This window comes from Cryptomeria japonica, chromosome 1 (assembly GCF_030272615.1).
Source record: "Cryptomeria japonica chromosome 1, Sugi_1.0, whole genome shotgun sequence".
NCBI lineage: Eukaryota > Viridiplantae > Streptophyta > Pinopsida > Cupressales > Cupressaceae > Cryptomeria > Cryptomeria japonica.
In genome coordinates this window covers 100,096,498-100,121,963 of record NC_081405.1, presented here as the reverse complement: position 1 = coordinate 100,121,963, position 25,466 = coordinate 100,096,498, and the positions used below count along the sequence as shown (strand labels likewise).

The 25,466-nt window shown below is 40.0% G+C and overlaps 1 protein-coding gene across 1 annotated transcript in view; it reads left to right on the top strand.

Moving 5' to 3' along the window:
* The window catches only part of LOC131041900 (nuclear pore complex protein NUP205), a 269,379-nt gene that overhangs the window by 193,209 nt on the left and 50,704 nt on the right, over positions 1 to 25,466 (top strand). The window contains exons 38-40 of the mRNA XM_057975129.2: positions 4,657 to 4,800; positions 4,930 to 5,088; positions 5,176 to 5,286. Of these exons, the coding sequence (XP_057831112.2) occupies positions 4,657 to 4,800; positions 4,930 to 5,088; positions 5,176 to 5,286 (414 nt within the window). The remainder of the gene's footprint in view (positions 1 to 4,656; positions 4,801 to 4,929; positions 5,089 to 5,175; positions 5,287 to 25,466) is intronic.

Below are 25,466 nucleotides of genomic sequence, written 5' to 3'. Positions count from 1 at the left end.
TGTAAAATAGAACATCCACTCTTCAAAGTAGCTGGACTTAGGAAGTCCCATGACTCGGCTGAGTAAGGTGACCATATCCCCATGTTCATTATGAAAATCACTTCTGGGGGTCTTTTTCACAATCTTGGTGTTCGAAGGCCTTTTCTCCTTGAACCATTCTTCGTTAATCAGTGCCCTGCATCGGGCCGGGTTCATATCATATGCCCCTTGTGCTTCGTCTATGGTTGTAGCTGTGGGATTATTAGGAAAGGGGATATCAAATGCATCACCGATAGCCTCAGGGGAGAAGTCGGCAATAGTCATATTTTCCAGAAGCACTAATCTGGACTTTGGTTCGTAATGCCGAGCAGCCTCCACTACTAATTCATAATTCTGGATTGCTGGAGGAAAACCTGCCGCTTGGGCGATGCCACTTTCCACCATCTGCCTAGGCCTGCCATATGCGTTGGGTGAGAAGACTCGATTCCTGAAGTCCTGAATATCAATATGGCCAAGGTCGGTGTCACCAATGTTGTCCCAGACGCTTTGAACCTTCGACTCCCTTAATCCTCCCCGTAGATACTGATACTTAATCTTTTCAACCTTACGTGGGATGTCTGATTTGGATGCTCGTGAGGTTTCGGCTGCAGCGGGTGTTTTTGATGATTCCACCGCCGATTTAGGCATCTATCCTGCACAGCCGGACGCGGATTATAAGGTGATACAAGAACGGTAATGTGGGTTAGACAACAAAAGAAGTGCTCCAGCAGGCCGGGATTAATTTAGAGTTTAGTCCGGACATGGGGCAATATCATTTTAGCTAACAACTTGATTAACTTTAACCGCAGCATATTCTTGAAGATTTGTGACTACGCATTCATACTTATCACTTTCGGATTTTGGACTCATTTTCAACAGAGGCAAAACATGGAAATTTTCTTGAGTTTGAAAAGAGATGCAATTTCTGGCTAAACCTTGGGAGTGAATTCTAAATTTCGAATGTCTTGAACAACGTTCTATGAAAAAGAGATGCAGACTTCAAGAATTCAAGCATTGCGATCAAATTTCGTGCATTTGTCTACTTGATTTAAGCATTTTCAAATGATCATACGCGATAAAGCGTACTTACCTGATGGGAGCGGATGGCGAGAGATTACCCGACCTCGTCGCGTGAAATGAACGGACGATCCTGCAAAGTTTGAATCCCAACGGTTATCCCTTTGATTTAAATTTTCGCGGTTTGGTGGACGAAAGAGAATTTATCAATTTTAAATGGTTTTACCCTTGGCAATCTGAATTTAAATGGTCGAGGGGGGGTTGATGCAGCGTCTTAAATCCTTATTTTTGGACCTTGGAGAGTTCTTTCAAATTTTGAATTGCATTTTCTCTCCAACTTTGGATTTTTGACGAATTTGGAGGTTTCGGAATTTAAACTTGGCTTCACCCAGTCTGCACGAAATTCGGAGCTTGAACGTTATTTGCAAACTTGGAGATCTCAACCCGTTGGCGAATTTCGGAAGTCCCTGGGGTTTTAGGCGAGCCGGAGATGTTTTCGGAGCTCTTCAAAACCTCGGACTTGAGCGCCCTTTTTTCGCATGCTCCCGCAACTTTGGAACTTCGGAGCTGGAACACGTTTGGCAAACTTCGGCAAACCTTGGAGTCACGGTGCCTGTTCAAACTTCGGCGATTTGGGAAAAACTTCAGAGGACTCGCCGCCTACGTTGGGTGCTTTCGAAACCTCGGAGAGTTTTTAAAACATCTCGCACTTCATTTTCGCAATTTCGGACCTAGGGTCCGAAAATAACATTTCGCGATTTAAACTTCGGACCTAGGGTCCGAAAATAAGCTTTGCGTTTTACTTTATCTTCTTCTCAAGGGTCCGAAAAGAAGGACTTAAACGATTTCGGGCTTTCGGACCTCAACGCGTTTTTAAAAGATTTCGCACTTTTCAAAACCTCGGACCTGAGGTCGGAAAATAAGGATTTAAGTGATTTCGGGGGTCGGAGGTGTTTTCGGACCAAGGAGAGTTTTCTTTTTAACTTCGCGTTTTACTTTATTCTCAGGGGTCCGAAATTCAGATGCTTTCGCGATTTCTGACTTTCGGACCTCAGGCACGCTTTAAAACATTTCACGATTTAAACTTCGGACCTGGGGTCTGAAAATCGCACTTAAGTGATTTTCGGACTTTCGGGCCTCATGCGTCCGTTTTTAACTTTATGCTTTTCTTCTCTTTTGGGGTCCGAAAATAACACCTTAAGTGATTTTCTGGGTTTGATGCGCTATCTTTGCACATTTTAAAAGAACTTTGTATTGCTTTCGAACCGAGTAGGGAGCATCTGCTTTGAAATTTTCGCTCCAGGGCCCAAAATCTGCCCCTTAGACAATTTTGGAAACTTGCACGGAACGTCGGACCTCCTACTAGTTTTGCCAGGTTCCACAAATCTGGATTTGGGAGGCATCAGAATACTGAGGCACTTGGCCGATCAATTCGATCTTTCATCAGCAGGCGAAAATCATCTCTCGCCCAAACCTTGCAAAGGTCGGGTGACAAACTTTATGTAATCGGCCTCATAGCTCTGGCTTGGCAGGATCCGTCAATTCCTACCATCTTACGCCTATCTTAGGCGATTTTCAAAATTTTGGAACAAAGCTCTTGGCGTTCACGCCCGAGAGCTAGACTAGTCGGGAGGACCCATCGGTTCATTACTTCAACACCAATCAGCTTAGGGATTGGTCGCGAACTCGCTCGAAGAGACACGAGAAACTCTGCTTGGAACCTCAGGACAATGATTGAAAGCTCAAAACAGGAAAGGGGACCTTGTCGGCGACAGGGAGTGTGTGCAACGCACAACAGAAGGCAGTGAATAACGGAAGGGAGAATACCTACACAATTGAGAAAGATGGGGTGAAACAGGTTGTGGATGTAATTGTCTCCTCGGTTAATTCGAGAACTTCCTATCATTATTGCTCTGTCATTTGATTGTAAGTTCCTATGAGTTCTTCTAACCAAAGAGACAATTACATCCACAGAATTATGCTTCAATGTGCTTCTATTGCTTATAGCGATGAGGTGTCTTGTTGCGCCTGATCTATCTTTATGAATATGCAAATATGTATAGTTTTGCTTATAGCGATGCAGTGATGTTTCTGATTTGTCTATACAGGTATGTAAGTATATTCAACATCGCATATAGCAATGTTATTGCTGTTTCTGAACTTGCTCCTTGAATGTATGCAATTGTCTTCAATATTACTTATAGTGATAATAGTGCTTCATTGAGAGAACTTAGTTTATAGGCCTTGCACTTCCTCTCAAAGTTATTAATCCTTTTATTAGGACTAAATCCTTTTGTAAAGTATCAATAACTATGAGGGAGTCAAGTTTAATAATCAGCCTCTTATTATTAAATACACCGCTATCCCCAAACCTGCAATGAATGCCTCCCACAATCTCATTGTTAGTCTTGGTGCAAAATAACAATGAACCTCTTTATAGAGAGAGGCAATTAGAATCACTCAGAAACTTACTAGTGTTATACCCTTTGAAGTTCTGTCAAAAATAAAATTTAACAACATTTGGAGGGTTCCAAATCCTCTCTCTCTGTCTGCCTTTGTACTATTCTCTTTTGTTTTCAATTGCATGTCCTTTGAATTTTTCCCTGCTACCCCAACAAAGGATATATTTGCTAAATAAAAAAATAGAAAATGCACAATTTTCTTGATGTCCAATGGAGCAAGCATGCTGGACATGCCATTTTATGTGCTTAACCTAGCGGAATATTTTGGATTTAGTTGTAGTAGTCAAATTAACTGAGAATATCCTAAAATTGAAGAGATATAAATTATACAAATTTCTTGATGTTCAAGATTAAGGTTGGCATAATTCAAGATTCTCAAAGCTGATATCTGGGGACAATTGTGCTATGCATTAAGAAAGCATTTAAGAATTGAACTAGTTAGGAAAGTTAAACAATTGGCAAGGTTACATTATTTCAGTTGTGTATGAAATGGGAAATATTGAATTACACCGTTAATCATTAGAATTTATCTAGTTAGTATAGTTGACACAAAGTGTGGATATGATATTTTTCACTTTGAAATATATTTATTTTCTTTGCTGCAATTATTTAATCCTGTGGCTGCTTGAATTCTGCAGAGGATAATATAATCTATATCAATGACCTGTATACTTTTTTTTTTCAGTTAGTTTTTAAATATTTTTGTGGGTTCTTGACTTCTGTACATGTTGAAATATAATTTGAATCAATTTTGTTCGTATTCTTTTCTTTTAATGAATTAATGTATTTAACTGTTGGCTTTTGTCGTAAGGATTGGAAAGTTTCCAATGGCTATTCATACCATAGTGTGGATATTTGGATTCGCAAGAACTTCGGAAGCTGTTTTGTGACATGGACTTGGATTTAATGGAAATATTTGGCCAAAACTCAAATGTCTGTGTGTGTGCACATACAGGGAGGGAGGCAGGCATACAATAATGAACCATGCACTAAAAGTTGTATAAAGCATATTTTTAGTGTGTTTGCTTGAAAAGATATCTATAACAAAGTGAACAGTTGGTCTACTTGTTACAGCTGAAAGCTAGTATAAAATTAATAATAGACAATTGGTGCTAATTTGAATTCTGCAATAATGATTTTTTTTGTTTTTGTATTCTAGGAATCCAATAAGGTCATCCGTGAGATCATAGAGTTTGTCGTAGCACATCAAGGTCTTTTTGCTCGTATTCTCAGAGATGAAGATTCTGAAATACATGTTCAATTGCTGGAAGAATTGGAAATTGCCATCGCTATATTATCTAAGGTAGGTTTTATATCTGAATGTGATAGGCAAAAGTCTTCTGCATAGAGTTCTATTTGACAATGTGATCGGAGTATGGCTATTGTAGTTCTATGTTTGTATTGAGACTACTAAATCTGTGGTTGTTTACAGGTGTGGCCTTTTGAAGAAAGGGATGAGTGTGGAATAGTTCAAGCACTATTCAATCTCATGTGTGTTTTCTTTTCTGAGGATACAGAGTCTAGTAGCAAATATGTACTGTATATTCGAAATTCGGAAAGAGCTGTAGATCAGTCTTATGGAGCTCGTGAGGTATGGGTTACTGTTAAATTTTAATGTGTACTTTTTATGTTTATTTACTGCAATTTTTTTGACATCGTTTAAAAATGGTATCCACAGAATGTCAGGAAAATGGAATTGTTTGTAAAGCGTTTGCAATGCAACTTAGTGTCTTATCTGTACTGCTTGGTAACAAGGAAGAACTTAAGATTACCCATCTCCAGGCCAAATGTAAGTACTGCAATAGAATAGCATAATGATGCCATATCAATTTCTGTCAACACTATCGGGTGCCATCTTCTATTATTGTTGTTCCCTTTGCACATTGCATGGCAGTTTCAACTGATAGATAATTATGTAAATAAGATTGAAATAATTAAAAATAATAAATTAAATGTGATAGTTTTTGATGTCTAGTTTGTTCTTGTTATGTATTTGAAATTATTTCCATTATCTTATTTTATTCACAACGTTGATGTTTTTATATCTTTTATTATTAATGAAATAGTTATTGATTCACAGCTTTGGAAGATTTGTATCTGTTTTGTGGACAAGTCAAAATTTCTAACAAGCGTGGAAGATGATATGCAGTAGTTTATGACATTATTTCTTGGAAAGGATGCATTTGAGTTTTGATTTAGCTGCCATTGCATGACTTAACCTTGAGTCATGTTGATGATTATTTAATGCTAGTCTATACATACATTAAAGTTTAAATTGAACATGACTGATAAAGTGAGATCTATAATGTTTTTTTGAAAGACTGGACAATATGCTCTTCTTTGTGCTCTGTGCTATCTGAAGAATAAAAAAATTGCTTTTCAAATTTTTAAGAAAGTCCTGTAAGCTGTTTTCTGTGATAATATAAGAAGCCATAGCCATTCAACCCCTAGCCTGTATCACCGTTTTTACCATTTTCATAACTCATTCTAGTAATAGCTAAATGAAATCTAATAGAATTTGTGAAGTGGAAGAGAGGTCATAAGTTATATCATAAATTTTGAAAATCTATTTTAATTTTTGTGTGTTCGTTTTATTGAGTAGAATTTATATTAATTTAGTTCATCTACATATGATGGAAAGATAGAAATCTGCTATTCATTGTTGTAAGGTTTGATCTCATGAAACAAGGTGTAAACAATTGCATATTGAGGGTATATTAATAGATATTATCTCTAAACTTGTGAATAATTGAAACTGGAAAACCATGGGGGTAAGATGGCTACAATTGGGATTTAGAAGGCATAACTGAAAGGAGTGGCAATTACATGCATTTGAAGACAGCTAAATGAGTCTGTGAGTGACATAATGGCTCATAGTGGAACCTGTTTTGCTTTCCTGTTTTTAAAAAATATTTGTTACTGAATTGTTGGGATAGAGATCAAAGAGAAGCGTTTACTTATGACTTACTACATTTTTCTAATTTCCACACTCTTTGAAACTGATTTTAGTCCCATAGTAAGTACATTCTTGGTTAATTACTAGCATTGTTGAGGAAGTTAATCTATTTGACATTAGGTTTATGTTTTTTTGTTGATATATGATTACGAGTTATATTGTACTTTTATTTTGTGTACTCGTTATGTATCTATCTTCCTTTTATAGATGCTTATTTTACATGTGTCTTTTCCTAGAAGATTCCCGTGTTCTTGAAGCTTCTTTCTTCCTGCCATTTGAAATAGTCTTTTGTATAGAACTTTCTTGTGTATGAATGTTTGAAATTGTATATTGCATGCTTGGACTTGTTAGACCAAAATTTTCTAGCTTGGCAAAAACTTGACGACTTAAATAATTACTTAAATATATTTAAAAAACACAATTTCATGTAAGATTCAGTTACAAAATCATCAAATAAGTCTATATAAAACATTGGTGAAGTGTTTCATATTAAATTTTAATACAAGTAGATTGTGAAATTCTATTATCATTCTAATACAATTGTTATCTAATAACTGTCATGAATCTTTGATGAATGTCTTTGACGTTCATTATCATTGATTGCATACCTATGCAAGTTACAAATTACAAGACTTGACAATTTTCTCTTATTTGTTCTAGTGATAAATTGGGGAGAGCGCTAGCCTTTGTAGTAGATTGTGGCTTTCCGAATATATGTGCTCTCCAAGAAGTTTGGAGAACACCCTTGGAGTTAGACAACACTTTTGAAAGTGTCATTGCGATGCACACTACCAATTGGGCTCATTGCCATAGTTAGAAATCCTCGAATACTAAATCTATTCTCTCTAAAGTCTTTGGGCTACCCTTTTCCTTACCAATTGACCTCTGAGAACTCAAGGAATAGGCTAACTATCACCAAATTGACTAGGTTTGAGAAAGGGACATCAAAATACGAATGTGCAAAGTTTTCTTGGTTGTACAAGTTGAAAGGAATAATATTGAATTGTACATTGTTGGTGTATAAACATTAGAGCGATAACAAAAGATGATGTTGTAGATTGTGACTATGTAAAAGGTTCCAAATACCTTGTTGTGTTGAATCGGTGTTGATTTTGAATAATATAGCCATGAATGCCTTTTGGTGGGCATTCCTCTCAAAGGGGATTCCCACGTACATATTTGTGTCTTATGTAATCTTGTGGATGCATACTATTCCATTTACCTTTGTACATGTTGTTAGATAGATTTTGTTTACCCTCTCGAGTAAATAGCTTAAAGCATATTCAGATAAAACACGTAATGCAGAATAATAATGCCATAGACATTAGATAAAATATAAGAGATGTTATTCCATTCATAATCGTCCGTCACAAATTACATTCAGAAGTATATAAAGATACCGAGGGGGTGCGAATGCCAACCGTCGCACAGTAACTACCATCCCTCGGTTGCCGACTAACAAAGACAATTATAACTTACGACTTAATTAACTAGTTTTATTTGCGTACAATATTGCGGCTAACATCATCCCCCCCCCCCCCAAAAAAAAAAGGTCGTCTCCTGACGATTGAATTACAACATAAAACTCAGGACTGAGAAGGGGGTGGAGACGTATTCCCCGATGGCAGTATACCATGGTGGTAGTACTGTGAACGCCAGTCAAGCGTGGAACTCATACACCTGCTGCGTCCTAGCTTGAAAACCCTTTTTTGCTACCATTCGATGCTCAAGTGCTTCCTTTGACATCACAGTCCTCCTGTGCCTAAACCAAACTTGTTTGCAAAACACGCTTTTCAATCTCAGCCTCCACCAACCGCTACTCAAATGACACTGTATCCGTAGCCAATTTGTCCTCGATAGCCACCCACGCTGCCCTCTCGGCATCCAACTCCTGGGTACGCTGAGCTAAGTCTCATGCTACTCCTGCCTCCAACCTAGTGGTCAGCTCCTCTCGAGCACTCTGTGCATCCACCAAGGCAACCTCTCGTCCAGCCGAGACATACTCCGAGTTCCTCAAAGCGTACCATTCATGCCGGGAAGTGGCCACAACCCTCTGGCACAAAGGCTAGGAGATGCCTCAAATCCTCTAGCACAGTCCCCAAAGGTTGATAATTGAATTGAATAACTCCCTGGTGCCGTATGACTTCGCGTGCCTACAAGGCCTTCCCTCAGACTCTGTTTGTTCACGACCTCCAAATCCGTCTCCCTCTACGGCCTATGGCTTCCCTGCCACTGCTTAGCTTTAGGCCCCCAGCTCAAAAATCCGTGTATTGTAGGTCAAAAATAAACTGGGGGTCTGGGGGCAGTGCCCCCAACGGGGTCGAGGGGCAGTGCCCCTCGCGGGTTGATAATTGAACTGAATAACTCCTTGGTGCCGTATGACTTCGCGTGCCTATAATGCCTTCCCTCAGACTCTGTTTGTTCGCAACCTCCCAATCCGTCTCCCTCTACGGCTTATGGCCTTACACTTACCTTGCCTTCTCCGATGCCCTTCGCCCAACTCAAAAAGTGTATTGTAGCTCAAAAATAAACTGGGGGTCTGGGGGCAGCGCCATACGAAAGTTTATGGCGCACATCATTTCTGTGATATTTTAAGATGCCAAAACCCTTCTTCTCCACTCTAATATTCTTAGCGTCTTGGCTCTAGACGTCATCGAATGATTTTTCTGGTTGTCTTTTTTTTTTTTTTCCACTATAATGTCCCCGATGGCACCCCGGCCATACAAACTCCCCGTACGGTCAACAACAACACTGACACCTCCATGTTAGGGGTCCCACAGATACTAAGAGGGGGGGGGGGTGAATCAGTATCTAACCAGTGATTAGAATTACCTAACTTAAAACATGCAGAACATGATATAACAGTGTACCGGTATGCAAGAAATAATGCAATAAGCAGAATCAAGAACATCCACATGAAAAGTACACCATAACACAAGATTTTAACGAGGAAACCCGGTGTGGGAAAAACCTCGGTGGGATTTGTGACCCACAATATTCACTCATTGGCCAATAAGAGAATATTACTTACAATAGGGGCCTGCACATGCAGGAAGGCCAACTGCCTAGAGCTCACTGCTCAATGGGAAGTCTCACTGACTTACAATAAGGATTATACAAATCCAATATCTTGTACTGCTTTACAATAGCATCTTCAATGCCTGATTCAGTACCGGTTCCTGCTCTGTTCTTTACATATACCCCTTGACCTATATTTCGCACACTAGGTCTGCCTAATATTTTCCTTAATGCTTCTATCCATTCATTACAAAATGTCTACAATGATCTCTTTTATACATGAGTCATTTTACAATTTGCCAAAGTCGGCTTACAATAATAAACAAAATATTATATAACAAAAATCCTGTTGGCCTTTGTGCCGGTATACTTCCTTTCTTCTGTGTCGATGCCGGTGTCCTGAGTGTCGGTGTAGAGTGTGATCTGCTGATGCCGGTATAATGTCTTTGCCGGTGCCATAGGATTGCAAGGTTGCCATCAATGACAAAACCTTCAATCACATACAATGTCTCATTGGAGTGTGCATATGCCAACAATCTCCCCCTTTGGCATTGATGGCAACACTCATGAGAAATTTCAAAAAGTATCCAAAAATGTGTAGTCAAAAAATGTTACCAAAAATGTGTGTGCTCCCCCTGAGCATATGTTTCCTGTGATTTGAATTTTGTCATCCCACTACTCCCCCTTTGGCATCAATGACAAAGGTTGTCAAGATGTCAGTAGAGTTTGTGGTTTCAACCTTGTAGCTGGGTAGTTATAATTTGAAAAAGATCTCCCAAAATCAAGTTTATACTATCAATAAACTTTTTGCTATCCTTTATTGCTGTCTCTGTTCTCTTCACTGTACCGGTGAGATCCTGCAAATGCTCTGCTGGTGTTTTGCTTCCCTGTATTAATGCCTCAGAAATTTCCTTCCACAGAGATGCTGGATAGTCCAATCTTGGACTTAGTTTAGATCTCAAATGTTTTGCCTTATTGATTATTCATTCTTTCTCTCTTTCCAATTTGAGTAGTTCTTCCTCAAAATTTGTTATCTTCTCCTCAAAAACTGATAGTTTATCAGGTGAGTTGACAAAATTATCTGCAAGTTTATTGATCTCATCCTGTACCTTGCTCATTTTCTTGTCAATATCTACAGTCAAAAAGTTTGTTTTACAGGTATCTTTATACAGATTTTTGTATTCTTTCAACAAATTACATAGTTTTGGTAGAAGTGTGTCAAAATCTCTATTACACTTCTTTATTTGCTCATCAAAGAATTTCTGTTTTGCAACTTATACTTTATCCTTCACTGACTCTTCTTTTATTTTCTCAATGTTTTCTGAGATATATTTACACAATGTATCCAATTGTCCTAAAGAATCTTTATTGTCTATATTACAATTGGGAGCAATTACCTTCAAAATTGGTATGGAATCATCAATTGCTTTGTAAGCTTGTGAGCTGCAGTCGGTTATTTTCTTGAGAGAGTCTAATAGCACCTCAGTCACATTTGTTGATTTATATCCTGATGATGATCCAACAATCTGAGTACTGGTGGAAGTAACCAAGCTTGTATTGACCTCTAGTAGGTTTGTTTGTGTCTGCATTTCTTTAAGCACTGGTTTTCCTACTTCACTAGTTGCCGGTGGCACTGTTTCCTTATGTACCTGTTCCGGTTGTTGTTGTTCTGGAGCCTTTAGCTCTGTTTGTTTCTCAGTATGTTGCATTGCCTCAGTCTGTGTCTCAGTCTCTACCTTTTGCTCTTTATTTTCTGCCGGATTATCTGTTTCCCCTGCTACCGGAGGCTCACTAGCCATATCTGACTTAACAGTTGTATCTTTGTCTACTACTATGTTGATTTTCTGAGTATCAACATTCACAGTATATAGGACTTCAGGATTAGGATTATTATCCTCTACATCCATACTCTCAGTTGCCGGCTGATCTTCAGTAGTTGTTGATTTTACCGGTGGAGTATTTAAAGAAGGTGGGGTTAAGTTGTCTCTAACCTTGATACTTGGTGGTCCACCAACTTTACCTTTCCCCTTGTCTCTATCTTTCTGATAAACTTTTATAGGTTTGGGGTTCTTGTATTCTTCCTGTTTTTCTTTCTCAACCAGGAATATATCCCATCCATCTTTTGTTTCCTCTGTCACTTCATTAACTCTTCCTGCCATTAGTGAAATATGCCGGTGTGCAGTAGAGAATACTGACCGGTTGGCCTTTGCAATCAGATCATCAATTTCTTGTGGAGAGTTTACCGGATATACAGCAAGTAACTTTTCAATTTTTATTTTCTTATCCAATTCTATCACTGCCTGTCTTCTTGCCTCTAGTCTTTTGAATAATTCATCTGGTATTTCATTGACTACTTCCATCAAAAATTTCTTGTACATATCCATGTGCAATATAACACTGTTTTCAACTTGTTCTTTTTCATCAGCTGTTAGAGTGTCATATATTTTCTCTATGTTCTTCAGTTTACCTTCCTCTCTGATTTCATTTGGCAGTATATCAAGAGGGGCCAAGTCTTTGTTTGTCCTTTTCTTCTTCTTGGGTGTCAGTTTCTTCTTTGGTGTGGCCTTTCTAACCGGAGATCTCACTGCTTGTTGCTTTTGCATTGTCCTCCTAGGTGAAGGTGTGGTTGCCGGTGAGGGATCTCTTTTTTTAACAACTCTTTTGAAAGTTGCAGGCATGTCACTTCCTGAAGAAGTACCTACCGGTGATAGGTGAGTTTCAGGTTGTGGAGCTGCTAACTCATCCTCTATTATGTTGGTTTTCTTCAGTACATCTTCCTTAATGGCTTTTGCTTGTCTGGAACCTTTCCTTACAACTGCCTCAACCTTTTTCACCCTTTTCTTTGATTGAATTTGGCTTTCTATAGTTTCTGCATTACCAAATATTTCTTCTTTTGGTTCTCTGGGGGCTTCCAGAAGTGCTTTGGCATATGTTTCAACTATGTGATCATCTGTTTCATAGCCCATCTTGGTTACCCAAACTGTCCTTGGGATGACCGCTTCCATCCAGATTTCATCTTTCTTGATGACAAAGCATATATCATCTTTGTATTTGTCTACAATCTTCTGTGATAACCTTACTCTTTTCTTCATTTTGGCTTTTAATGCTTGAAAGAAGTCATTAATATTGTTTTCCTTGTTGTCACCCATGTTATTGAATAGTTCAGTCAATTGTTTGCCTACCGGTATGTCATATCCTATACCGGGAACCTGTTTTGTTATGTGTAGCATCAGACATACTAACAGATTTCCAAATCTGAAAGTTCCTTTCTTGTCCTTCTTGATCTTTCCAAGGTTGTCAATTAATTCATCCTTTAACCATTCACATATGTCAATTTTTGCATTATCTGTGATCATATCATAAGCACTCTTAATGCATAAACTTGAAACTGAATTGAGTCTATTAGCATGAGTAGCTTTATACCCTAATATCATACTGATGAATCTCACATTGATATCTTTTAGCATCTAACCAGAAAAATTCTCCATGTACCCTGCTTAAAACTATTCTAATCACATCCTTTGGAAATTCAGGAATGCTAAGGATTTCTGTAAATCCTAGGGTCTCAATGATCTTGTGTTCATCCTTTATATTGCCGGTATTATCACATATCACGGTTTTATACATGGTTTTAATTTCCTCATCTCCTAACTCTTCAATGTTGCAGTGGATGTACATTCTGGGGTCTTCAGCATATACAACTCCCTTAGGAATTTGAGAAAAAGCACCTAAGGTATCATCCTTCTTTGCTATCTCGGGAACTAACTGAAATACGGGCCTAGGTCTTTTTATTACTTCAACAACAATAGGGTTTGCTATGTATTCAATTGCAAAGGTGGATGCCATGATTAAATACCTTTTACTGCCTTGGATGGATGATTGTTTGGAGTGTGCTTGCTTCTTGCTCGAAATGTCTTAGCTTGGAGTCTTCGCGCTCTTCGAAAATTTGAAATCACGGTGAAATGAAATGGAGCCAAAACCTTAATTTTATATTGCCTATTTGCCATCTACCACATTAATTGCATTCCAGTTAAGTATTCACTTAACATTGTTTGCCGGTAATAGGTAATTTTCAACTTCTTATCTCTAACCGAGGGAATAATAATACGTGTCATTAGATTGCCAAACCCTCAAAGAAACTCTCTTCAATTTGATGAAGAACTTCCTGCCGGTGGAGCACTGCTCTGTCCTTCCGGTGAAGCATTACTCTGTCCTGCCGGTGAAGCATTGGTTGGTTCTACCGGTGGAGGAGTATTCCCAATATTTAGATCAGCTTTCCTAATCCATTGTTTTGAGAATTCTTGCTTAACCTCTTCAACTTTTTCTTTACCTTTCAAGCTAGAACTTTTGTTGTCTACCGGTGTCCCTTTACTTCTACAAAATTTAGCAATATGCCCAATCTTGTTACATGCATAACAAGTTACATTTTTTTTTTGAATGGCTTTTCCATAACCTATGCCGGTTTGTGTTCTGCATTGATTAGATAAATGTCCAAATCTTCCACAAACATAACATCTCACATTCATTCTGCAGTTTTTCAGAGTTGTGACCTACTTTGTTGCATTTAGAACATTGACCGGTGGGTGTGTTGATATTCTGATAATTTCTAGATCTACATTCATTTGCTCTATGACCATACTTATTTCAGTTAAAGCATTTTCCATTGAATTTATAAGCATTAGGTTGTCTTACCGGTTTGCTGTGATCCTGAGTATTTGCAGTACCGGAGCTTTCACCAACTTCAAAGCCAATTCCAGAAGTGTCACCTTTAGGTTTTTGAGTCTTCAGCAAGGTGCCAAGTTCCTCTGAGCTTTTCTTGAATTTTTCTTTGTGTTGATTTGCAGTTTCCAGTTCTCTTTCCAAGATTTCTTTTTGTCTCATCAGTTCATTTGAGTCATTCTGAGAATGCATCAGATCTGTCTTCAGCATGTCATTTTCATAGCTAAGTCTTGTATTCTCATTTGCTACATCACTTAGTCTTTTGGTCAATTCTTCTTCATTCTTCTTCCTATCCTCAATCTCTTTGCAAAATCTCAGTCATATCCTGCATTTCATTTTTTGTTGTCATGTTCTCTTGTTTCAACTTGCTTATCATATCATTAAGTGATTCCTTTTCATCATTCTCATTTTGTAATTTTTCACAAAGTTCTCCTCTTATTTCTTGCAATAGTAAAATTTTCTTGAAGTGCCTGAATGATATCCTGAGCTGCCTTTAAATCATCTTCTAGTTTGATATTTTTCAATTTCTCTGCATCATAGTCTGTAAGAGCTCCTTCAAGTTGCTTCATCAGATTTTCCATCTTATCGGTGTCAAGATCTTCCTCAAGCTGTTAGGCTTCTGAAAATTGAGGACCAGGCTCTAATACCAATTGTTAGGGGTCCCACAGATACTGAGAGGGGGAGGTGAATCAGTATCTAATCGGTGATTAGAATTACCTAACTTAAAACATGCAGAACATGATATAACAGTGTACCGGTATGCAAGAAATAATGCAAGAAACAGAATCAAGAACATCCACATGAAAAGTACACCATAACACAAGATTCTAACGAGGAAACCCGGTGTGGGAAAAATCTCGGTGGAATTTGTGACCCACAATATTCACTCACTGGCCAATAAGAGAATATTACTTACAATAGGGGCCTGCACATGCAGGAAGGCCAACTGCCTAGAGCTCACTGCTCAATGGGAAGTCTCACTGACTTACAATAAGGATTATACAAATCCAATATCTTGTACTGCTTTACAATAGCATCTTCAATACCTGATTCAGTATCGGTTCCTGCTCTGTTCTTTACATATACCCCTTGACCTATATTTCGCACATTAGGTCTGCCTAATATTTTCCTTAATGCTTCTATCCATTCATTACAAAATGTCTACAATGATCTCTTTTATATATAAGAGTCATTTTACAATTTGCCAAGTCGGCTTACAATAATAAACAAAATATTATATAACAAAAATCCTGTCGTCCTCTGTGCTGGTATACTTCCTTTCTTCTGTGCCGGTGTCGGTGTCCTGAGTGCCGGTGTAGAGTGTGATCTGTTGATGCAGGTATAATGTCTTTGCCGGTGCCATAGGATTGCAAGGTTGCCATCAATGACAAAACCTTCAATCACATACAATGTCTCATTGGAGTGTGCATATGCCAACACTCCAATCGTACGACCACCTTCCCATGCGCTCAACACCCTCCTTACCGTACGGTCACCCCTCCATTGTATGGATCACACCGTACGGACAACATGACCAACCGTCTACACCGTACGGTCCTCCTTCCGCACGCCCAACGCAAGTCAACCGTACGGGGGTACACCGTACGGTGGTATTTCACCGCAGGTGTCCTCCGTCGTCAGTGGTCCACCGTACGCTGGTTCCATCGCACGTGGTCCAACGTACGGTGGTCTCACCGTACCATGGTTCCATTGTACGGTGGTCCCACCGCCACTTTCAAAGATTTTTATTTTTTCTTTCAAATTTGTTTTTTCATTTTTATTTATTTATTTTAAATCCCTAATCTAGTCTTCGGCTAGGGTCGCGTGCCTCTGGGATTGCCCTTTCTCATTTTGCCTCGCCCGAGAGTCTCCCGATTTGGTCCCGTGCCGGTCGAGTCACCTGCCCGGCCTTTCCGATCCCCTTCCATCCTCTCGGGTCTCCCTCCAGACTCTCAGGTGTCCTTTTGGCCTCTCGGGTCCCTTGCGCGCTTCTCGTGGTAGGGTTTCAATTTGGACCCATTGATGGCAAGTCTATTTTCAATGGCCATCCGAAGACCTGGGACCATAAATTACACAGGAACCACGGTCTCCTTCCCGTACATAAGAAGAAGAATAATAAAGATTTTGAAGGCTGCGGCCTTCCACACAGGGTTCCAATCGTTGCCGACATGAGTGATCTTGGGGTTATCTACGTCACCGAGGTTTGAGGTGTCTCCCTTCCAATATTCTCTGTATTTCGGTAGGTACGCCTTCTCTGTTGCTTGCTCTGGTTCCTCTACTTCGAGCCTATAGCTCTGGAACATTTCGTAATCCTCCATCTGCCAGTGGAAGAGCTCGTTCAATGACCCCGTCCCATCCTTGGAGCACTCTCCTAGTTTGAGAATCCCTTTGTCGTTGGGCTCCCTACAACCCTGTCCTTTGTCCCTCAGGTCGCCTTCTCCTTCACCCTCCGATTCCGAAGATGATGCGAGTTCCTCACTAACCAACTGCGTCCCAAGGTCTATGACAAACTTCCTTCCTCCATTCTCCATAGACAGAGTGTTCGTCTTCCAGTTGTTGGTGGCCTTGGCTGCCATGAGCCACCCTCTCCCTAAGATTGCATCATACCCTTTTTTCTTTAGTGGGATTACCATGAAGTCCTGTATGAAGGGTTGCACCCCGATGGTAACTTGCTGGCCCATCAGTGTCCCGATGGGTTTGATTCCATGTTGATCTGCTCCCAACAAATTGAATGTAGATGGCCACAGCGTTAGCTTCCCTAGCTTCCGCTAGGTTTCTTCTGTAAGAACATTCACTCCTGATCCACCATCAACGATGGTATCGGTTAGAATGGTGCCAAGAATACCCATCTCCACAATGACCGAGTTCCTTCCAGTGTTAACTGCCAGAGCAGCATGGGGTCTATTGCAGACCCCCCAGGAACATCTGTGCGGTGGTTGGTATTGGTGCATGGTTGGGAGAGATTATTCAGCAACACCGTTCGTAATTGAGGCATTGTCTGGAGGAGGTCGTGTACCTTCACAGGCACCTCCAGTTTTAAAATTTGATTTAGTATAGCCTCCTCTGCCTTCAGTCGGCTGGAAGTACCCGCCGTACCCTTTGCCTTCGCCCTTTCTCATATCTCCTTCTCAATTTCTTCCCGTGCTTCCCATACCCTTTGCTTCTTCGTCTTCGGGTCTGGGCACATTACGTGTCTGGCTTGGGCGCGGGTTGCAGCCAACACTTCCTCTTCTTTGGTTTCCTTGATATTGAGCAAGTTGACGCCGGACTTAGGGCAGGTGGCGTCTTCGTGGTCTCCCGAGCCGCACCATTTGTACAAATATTGTGTGGCCTCTTGCTTTGGGCAGTCTCGGGCAAAGTGCCCCCACTGGTTGCATGCTCTGCATTGTACCATCGGTCAGCCTTTGGAGTCATATTGGATCCGGCTCCTTGTATTGTTATTGTTGTTTCGTCCTCCCCACTGGTTATCTCGGTAGCCTCCCGATGTTGCATTGTTGTTCGCCTGGGAGCTGCCGGTACCGCCCGATGTAGTTGGTTGTTCTTGCGTAAGCAATACTTGTTGGTTTCGCGATTTCATGTTGTAGGGGCATTCCCTGGTGGGATGCCCCATCAACTGGCATATATCACAATAGGCCTTCTTTTGGTAGGAGCCTTTCGTGTGGCCGTTCGTCATACATTCCGTGCACCAAAGCTCCCCTTCGTCCGTCTTGCTTGGACCTCCCTTCATAACCTTCAGCTCTTTCATCATCCTCAGCATGTTCTTCTGCAGGGCTTGGACCTTTTTGCCGGACTCGCCATCGCTGCTGCTTCCCTTGGAAGAGTCATCATCCTCGGACGAGCTATCCTGCTTGTTTCTCTTCTTGGATGTCTTGGTCTCGCTCTCGAGATCCATCGCTCTATTATATGCATCTTCGTACGAGGTTGGTGGAACAATTTTCATCTTCTTCCGGATGGAGTGTTTCAGTCCCTCCATGAACCATCTCTTTTTCAACCCATCCACTGGTTGACTCTCCATTTTCCCCAACAGTTCCTTGAGCCGTCGACTATAGGCTCAGACAGTCTCGTTGTTGTTTTGCTTTGTGCCATAGATTTCGGCTACTATTTCATTGTCGTCTTTGAGAAGGCGGAACTCTATCCCGAATTCCTTCTTCAGGTCGGGCCATGTGCCGACTTTGGTCTTATCCATATCTGAGTACCAGTTGATGGCCACTCCCCTTAAGGTTGCTGGAAATTGTGTTACCCATTCGTCCTGGTCGGTAATACCGTTCGCTGACCATATGGTTTCGCAAGTGCGGCAATGGCGGACGAGATCTTCCTTCTCGTTGCTGTTGAACTTCGGCAGTTTCTGTTTACTCGCCATTGATGGGGGTCGTCTCCCCGGAGGTGGCTGTGGCTGTGTCTGTGTCCCTGCGCCACTCCCTCCGGCGCCGGTGGTGTGTCCTGCTTGGGTGATTGGGGGTATGGTGTTTTGCTTGCCATGTGTCGCACCTACAGCCGTATGGTTGTCCTCCCCTTCGTTCTCACCCACGCCCGCTACTAGCTCCCTTTGGTGTTCTTCACTTTGCGGCGTAAGGGATAAGTTTCTGAACTGATCCCAGGTCTCTTCGACTAGATTCCCCCGTAACCTTGTTTCCTCCAAAAACTCTTCGTGGCTTCTCACCCTACAGTGTTCTGGCGATGCGTAGAAATTTCCCTCGACTTCTGCCCCCTCCGTGACGCCTCCTTGGTTTCCTTCGGGCATCCCTTCGGGAGGTCGTCCTTCGGCAAGTTGCCTCAGCCTCCGTCTACGTTCTACTTGTTGCTCCAGAATCAAGGCCCTCTGTGTGGCCTCCCACTCCTCCGTTTGTGCTTTCTTATTTCTATCTTTGTTTAATAGGTTGGGCATTAATTCCCATACATTTCCATAAATAACAACACATAAAAACAGAACACTTTTTTATTAATTCATCTCATCAGATACAACTTGTGTCAATATTATGACACCTTTATTCAAATATAGAATGTTCTTTTATCCCTCTGGGATTTGGGGTTCGATTTCCTCTTGGCCTCGTGCCATCACGCTCCGCTTCCCGACGACTGCTTTCTTAATACTGTTGGAGGATTTGTTGGCGTCGCTCTTCCCGAGCAATCTCCTCCAGGCGAGTTTGTTGTGCTAGTGATGCCTATGCAAGCAACTGGGGGAGGTGGTTCATCAACCGATTTACTGCCGGGCTAACTTCCACTGCTGTCCACATGGCACTTGTTGGGATTTCTGCCTTCGTGGCCTCCCTTCGGACGTAGGTCTCGATGGCCACCTGAAGGAGGATTGAGAATTCCCTCGTTGCAGTGTCTTCTCCGTGGTAGAGCTCTGTTTGCGCGTCGTTGGCCTCTGTGTTTATCTCACCAACGGGTAGGCCCATCGTGTTCGTGTGCCATCCGCTCCTTCCTTTCCCGAGTATGTCTAGGCAACGATGCCAAATGTTTACTCCTCGGGTAAGTAGCTTAAAGCATACAGATAAAACACGTAATGCAGAATAATAATGCCATAGACATTAGATAAAATATAAGAGATGTTATTCCATTCATAATTGTCTGTCACAAGTTACATTCAGAAGTATATAAAGATACCGAGGGGGTGCGAGTGCCAACCGTCGCACGGTAACTACCATCCCTCGGCTGCCGACTAACAAAGACAATTACAACTTACGACTTAATTAACTAGTTTTATTTGCGTACAATATTGCGGCTAACAGATTTTGCGATTGCTATTGATTGTTATTTGAATACATAATCGTAGGTTTTGATCCCCCGATCTATTAGTGGCCTGCAACAATTGTTAAAACCCCATCAAATTGTTGTGCACGCTTGCCATTGATTTTAGAAGGAATAAACTTGCTTGAATGAGTGAATTTTTTGTTGTTGCAGTACATAGTGTTTTATGTCTCATTGGTCACAAGGCACACTAGTATAGGCAAAGACAAACAACATGGTGGGATAAATAGACCAAAGAGCTGCAACAAGTTGATGAGGAAAAACGTGTACAATTGAGATTGTTTGGGATCACATTGTAGGATGAGGAAACAATTGATTGTAATAGTTCCAATAATGACTAGGAGTTTTTGAGATGTCCAGTGGATGTTTACTTGGATTTTTGTGTCTATTACTAAAACAAATTGGAACTTAGCATATCTTATTTTGGTATTCCATTTTGTCATTTTGATGTTGGCCACTTGTAGATTGTTTTTGGGATTCTCAACTTGTTTCTACTTTGAAATATAAAATGTTGTAACTTTTAAGTCTGAATCTAGTCTCACATCAATATGAAGAAGTTTATGCCATTATGATTTGTAAATGGATTATTTGATCTTTCTTCTCATTTACTTTAAGTAAGCTATTTCCAACTTTATATATTTAAATATAAATATGAATATTTTTTATATTTTTTAAAGCCATCCCCTTGCGATCCCCAAAATTTACAATTTTTTTTATGCCCTCAACTTTGTATCCATGTCGCTTGCATCTTCCCATACACGTATAAATACCTTGATGATGGTAAATTGGAAGATCCATACACAAGTCAATTATTGCTCAGCTACTTGATTGACCAAATTGATGTCAAATAGTGGTCAGTAGTTGAGGAGGTGGTTGGGAGGACAACTAAAAATTACTAGGCATGGGTTAAAGCTGCCAAGCTTCTAGAAGGTAGATTGCAACTGTTAGATGGTTTCAATCCTGACCACTGATTCAAATTGTAAAATCTATAAAAGGCAGTGCCTCTCTTTTGTAAAGGGTTAGAACTTGTTAGAAGGTTAGACTCTTAGAGGTTAGGTTTCTAGGAATTAGATTTTAGAATAGTTAGATGTAGTTTTTCAGATCAGGAGTGGAATAGGATTGCTATAAGAAATTGTTGTTATGGCAGATGAAATCAATATATGAACATTGAAGTATGGTGTTGGCTATTTTGGTTTTCTTCTGTTTGTGTGGTTTCCCTTCTGCTGGTTAAATTAGAGTTCAGTGATCCTGATGGTTAGTCTAAACCCAAAACTGTGCTTAGTTCAATTGTGGGTATTTGTCTTAGGCTGTGCCAAAATTGGGTGCTTGGATGAATCCCCATAGTCTGAAAATCCATTTATCCTTTGGAACTTGCACTGTTCTTGTTGAGTTGTGAGGGTGTCTCTGGGGAAACAAGAATTCGTTTATGGAAATTTGTCTACCCGTAGCACCAGCTGTTACCATCACTTACTTAGGACCCTAAACCCTTCTCTTTTGTTATTTATTTCCCAGTCCAAAATAGCAGCATCGTCAGATGCAGACCAGCTTGTTGTAAACGTAAGGCCCCTTGTGTTACCAACAAAACACATCAAACCGCTGAGCTATGCCGCAGTCAAGAACTGACATTTGGAACCTTGAGGCTGTCCCCTTTGATCATCTAAAACAGCATTAGGGATTTCCTTATACAAGAGAGTATAGGATCCTCAACATTCTATCATGTGTTGATCGGAGAGAGTCGAAGCACGACTTCAGACGCACCAACACAAAGACTTGAAAATAATTAATGAAAGGAAATTGTAAAGTATAACAATTCCAAAACCTTGACTGTCAAGTGCAATATTTAAATTATTAACATACCAGGTTTGATAGATAATATTGGAGTCAATACAAAAGCTGGAAATAATCTTGATCAGCTATAGGCAATAGTCAAAATTCATGACAAAGCTGATCCAATGCAAACCCACACACTATGGCTACAACTGACAAGTCCAAAATCCACGCACCAGCTGGAGATGCAAAGATTGAAGGTTAAAGTTGAGACAGCTGGCTGGAATAAATCTATGTGATCTGATTTGGATCTTAAACCCTTCCAAAATCTGCTCCTAGCTCTCATGCAAGCTCCTGCAGATGTACCTTTTGCCTTTTAGTTGGTATCGATGGCCCTAGGGATAGTATGGTTATTTGGGAACACAAGAATTAACATAAATCTGCCTTTCCAAATACCTTTCCAATCCACTGATAAAAAACCTCTGAAATACTTCAGCAAAATCTGCAATTAATGGCATCCATACTTTACTTGAAAACCCTTGTAAAAAATAGATAAATTGTCTTTTAATGACTTCACAATCTTGCCTGGCAACCCTTTAAATAAATTCAAGCAGCACTATAGCCCCACGCATTATATATCAATCTCTATTGCCTAGCCGTAGAAAGATGTTAGGAACAATACCCAAAACCACAAAGAGCTTCCTCCAGAAAATATAAACCAAAACTTGTAATTGAATCTCAAATGCAACCTCTGAAAATTCTCTAAATCCTTCACCAAAATCTGTATTTGAAAACTCAAGTGCAACCTCTGATTGAGGCTACTTGTAATGATGTCCTTGGGTGATCTTTCACACCTATAGACACGAATTTATGAGAGATTTTTTTCTCAAAGATTGAAAGTTATCCAAAAATCCTTATTTCTCCTCAAGCTCCAATTTTGTGCATTCAAGAATAATGAATAATAGCTCTCTAAAATACTCTTTTATATTCTCCTCAAAACCCACACACAATTCATTAAATTTATTATTTTATTGACTTTATTAAACAACTCCTAAGTGGGCGCCATTTTATTGACAATTTATGTGACTTTATAAAGTCACTTTATAACAAAGTAACTTTAATTTATTTATATAAAACAATAAAGTTAGCTTTATATTAGCCTTAATATTTAAATATTTATTCATAATCATTTGCTGATCACTGAAATCAAGTAATGGATGTTGCCCTTGTGGGCCATTGGTGATGCCTAAAAATAGGAGTACCTTCTAAAATCTAGGAAGTTGGCTTTGAGCTCTTGAAACGATAATGTCATTAACCTCAAAGTTGATGATGCGTTGAGAAGGAAAACTTAAAAGAATGGTACCCATTGTGCCCACTGATGAAGCCATAGTGGTGTCCAAATCATGATATTAGCCTATAGACACCCAAGAGACCCTGTAAAACACTGACACTAAGGAAGACGCAAAAATGGGGACATTACATTGATTTTGTATGGCAACATTAAGCATGCCTCAAAATGAAAAAGATTTACTTTGAGCAAACTTTCTTTGGTTATATGTTTAATATTGAGCAACATGGTTTCATGTAGTTCTAGACAAATTCATGTTCCTTAATGATTGGTCTACTCTACTCTTTAGAAACAGTTGGAATAATCATTTAAAAAATATTCATATTGTTCTTGATCTCTTGCAGCAAGATAAAGGGCATTCCAAAATGAAAAATTCATCCTTTTGGTAAACTTCTATTTAGTATGTTTCATCATGGACCAATAGGCCTTCCATGCAGATCTAGAAAATACAAGATTGTCATGATTGGCTTACTCAATCATATACTACAGGGTTGGAATATTTCCTTGATTCAATGAATTTCTACAACAAATTAATTCAATACTCCACTCATATTGCTAGATGACTTAATTGACTCTACAATCCTAAGCACTTCTCTTGGAATGGAGTAAGCACAAATGAATCATAATAGTTGAAGGATTCCATTTTCTTCTTTTCGTGTAATGTCCCCTTCCTAACCAGTTCAGTTTGGTGGACAATCAACATATGTAGTGGGTTCTTGGAATGGAGCAGGCACAAATGAATCATAGCAGTTGAAGGATTCCATTTTCTTTTTTTGTGTAATGTCCTCTTCCTAACCGGTTCAGTTTGGTGTTCAATTAACCTATCTAGTGGGTTCCTGTAGGCTAATGTGTTAGGGTTAGGGAACTATGGAGACAATTTATATAGTAGGATGACAGTATCAAATATTTAGTTGAGCTCTGATAGTTATTATGAGCATAATGCCCTTTTTGTTGGCATTGTATTGTCATTAATGTCAACCGGAATGTATTCACCAGTATGGATGGCTACCGGTATGCAAGGTGTATGCAAGATGCAAGTAGAAGATGTTACTGGTATGGATGTTCACCGGTGAGTAAGCATAAGTAAGCATAGAGATAACTAAAGGTAAGACTGGTTATGTCAACCGGTATAGCATGATCAACATGTATGTACTGTCAACCGGTATGCAAGAAGGTGTAGTATCAATCGGTAAACAGGGCCATCGGTGAGCATGTATGAACAAGCAAAAGACAATCTAACAGAGTGAATGATTGTCGGATCACACAGAGCCGGGAGTAATCCAAGTTAGCTTGAAGTAACCGACAGAACAGTGAAGAGATGATACAAGGGTTGATCGGTCATTGCATGACCAGTAGGGAAAGAAGACCGGTAGCATAAGGTGAAAACCGGTAGTGTGCATTTTGATCAGTGACTGATTTTGAACCAATTGAGGTGGATGCTGACGAAGAAGACACGTAGGATCTAGGTGGCCAACGTGCAGTGGTGAAGATTGCGTCGGTGAGGTGGTTGTCGACTAAGATTGCATTAAATGAAGATTGCAAAAATCATGGAGGAGTTGCAGAGGATTGCGGCTCAAAGCAGTTCAAAGGACAAAGATTTGATTCTTTGATATCTTGATCGAAGTGGGACATCTGATCATCTTGTCGACCTGGAGAAGGTAACTAGTAGACCGTTTAATGCGATTGACAAAAGCAGGGTTGGTGTTTGCTAAAAATAGCAAACGTGTATTGGAAGAAACAAATATGCCAGTGTGGTATTGCTTTGTTGCAGGTTATCATCTCAGAGAAGAGATCCGATCAGATCTGATACGGATTGGGTTGGCGAAGATAACCCTAGGACGCAAGATTTGATCTTCAATTATGGATGGGAAAGCCTCTGTATAAATATGCAGACAAAAGATCAAAGTTGTTGATGCTAGTAGTCAGAGAAGAGTGTGTTTGAGAAATCAGAGAGGTGAAAAGATTGAGTGAGATCAAAGAGGATTCAAGCAACTAAGTATTTGAATTAGAATTGACAAGAGAGGTAGAACCAGTAAGAGGGGTCTAACCGGTGATCTGTCACAGAGTTGACAGTCAAGTAAACCGGCAGTGGTTGAACCGATAGGAAGGCATCAGAGAGTGAGTGAGTGTAGAGTGAGGATCAAAGGAAGTGAAGAAAGACAGAGGTTGACTGGGAAGGGATCAGAGACAGTGAATAGAAAACCGGTGGCAATAGAACCGGTGAGACAGAGAAGACTTAAAACCGGCAGAAAATATTGATTGCAGGAGTTACAAAATTCTTTTGTAACAAGGAGATTTCATTGTATCTAATTTATCTCATTGTAATCATTGAGTTGGTGCTCGGTGTAGGGGTTGGTGCTTCTTTGGGTTGGTGCCCAAAAATCATTAGGGGTTGGTGCCCAAAACATTG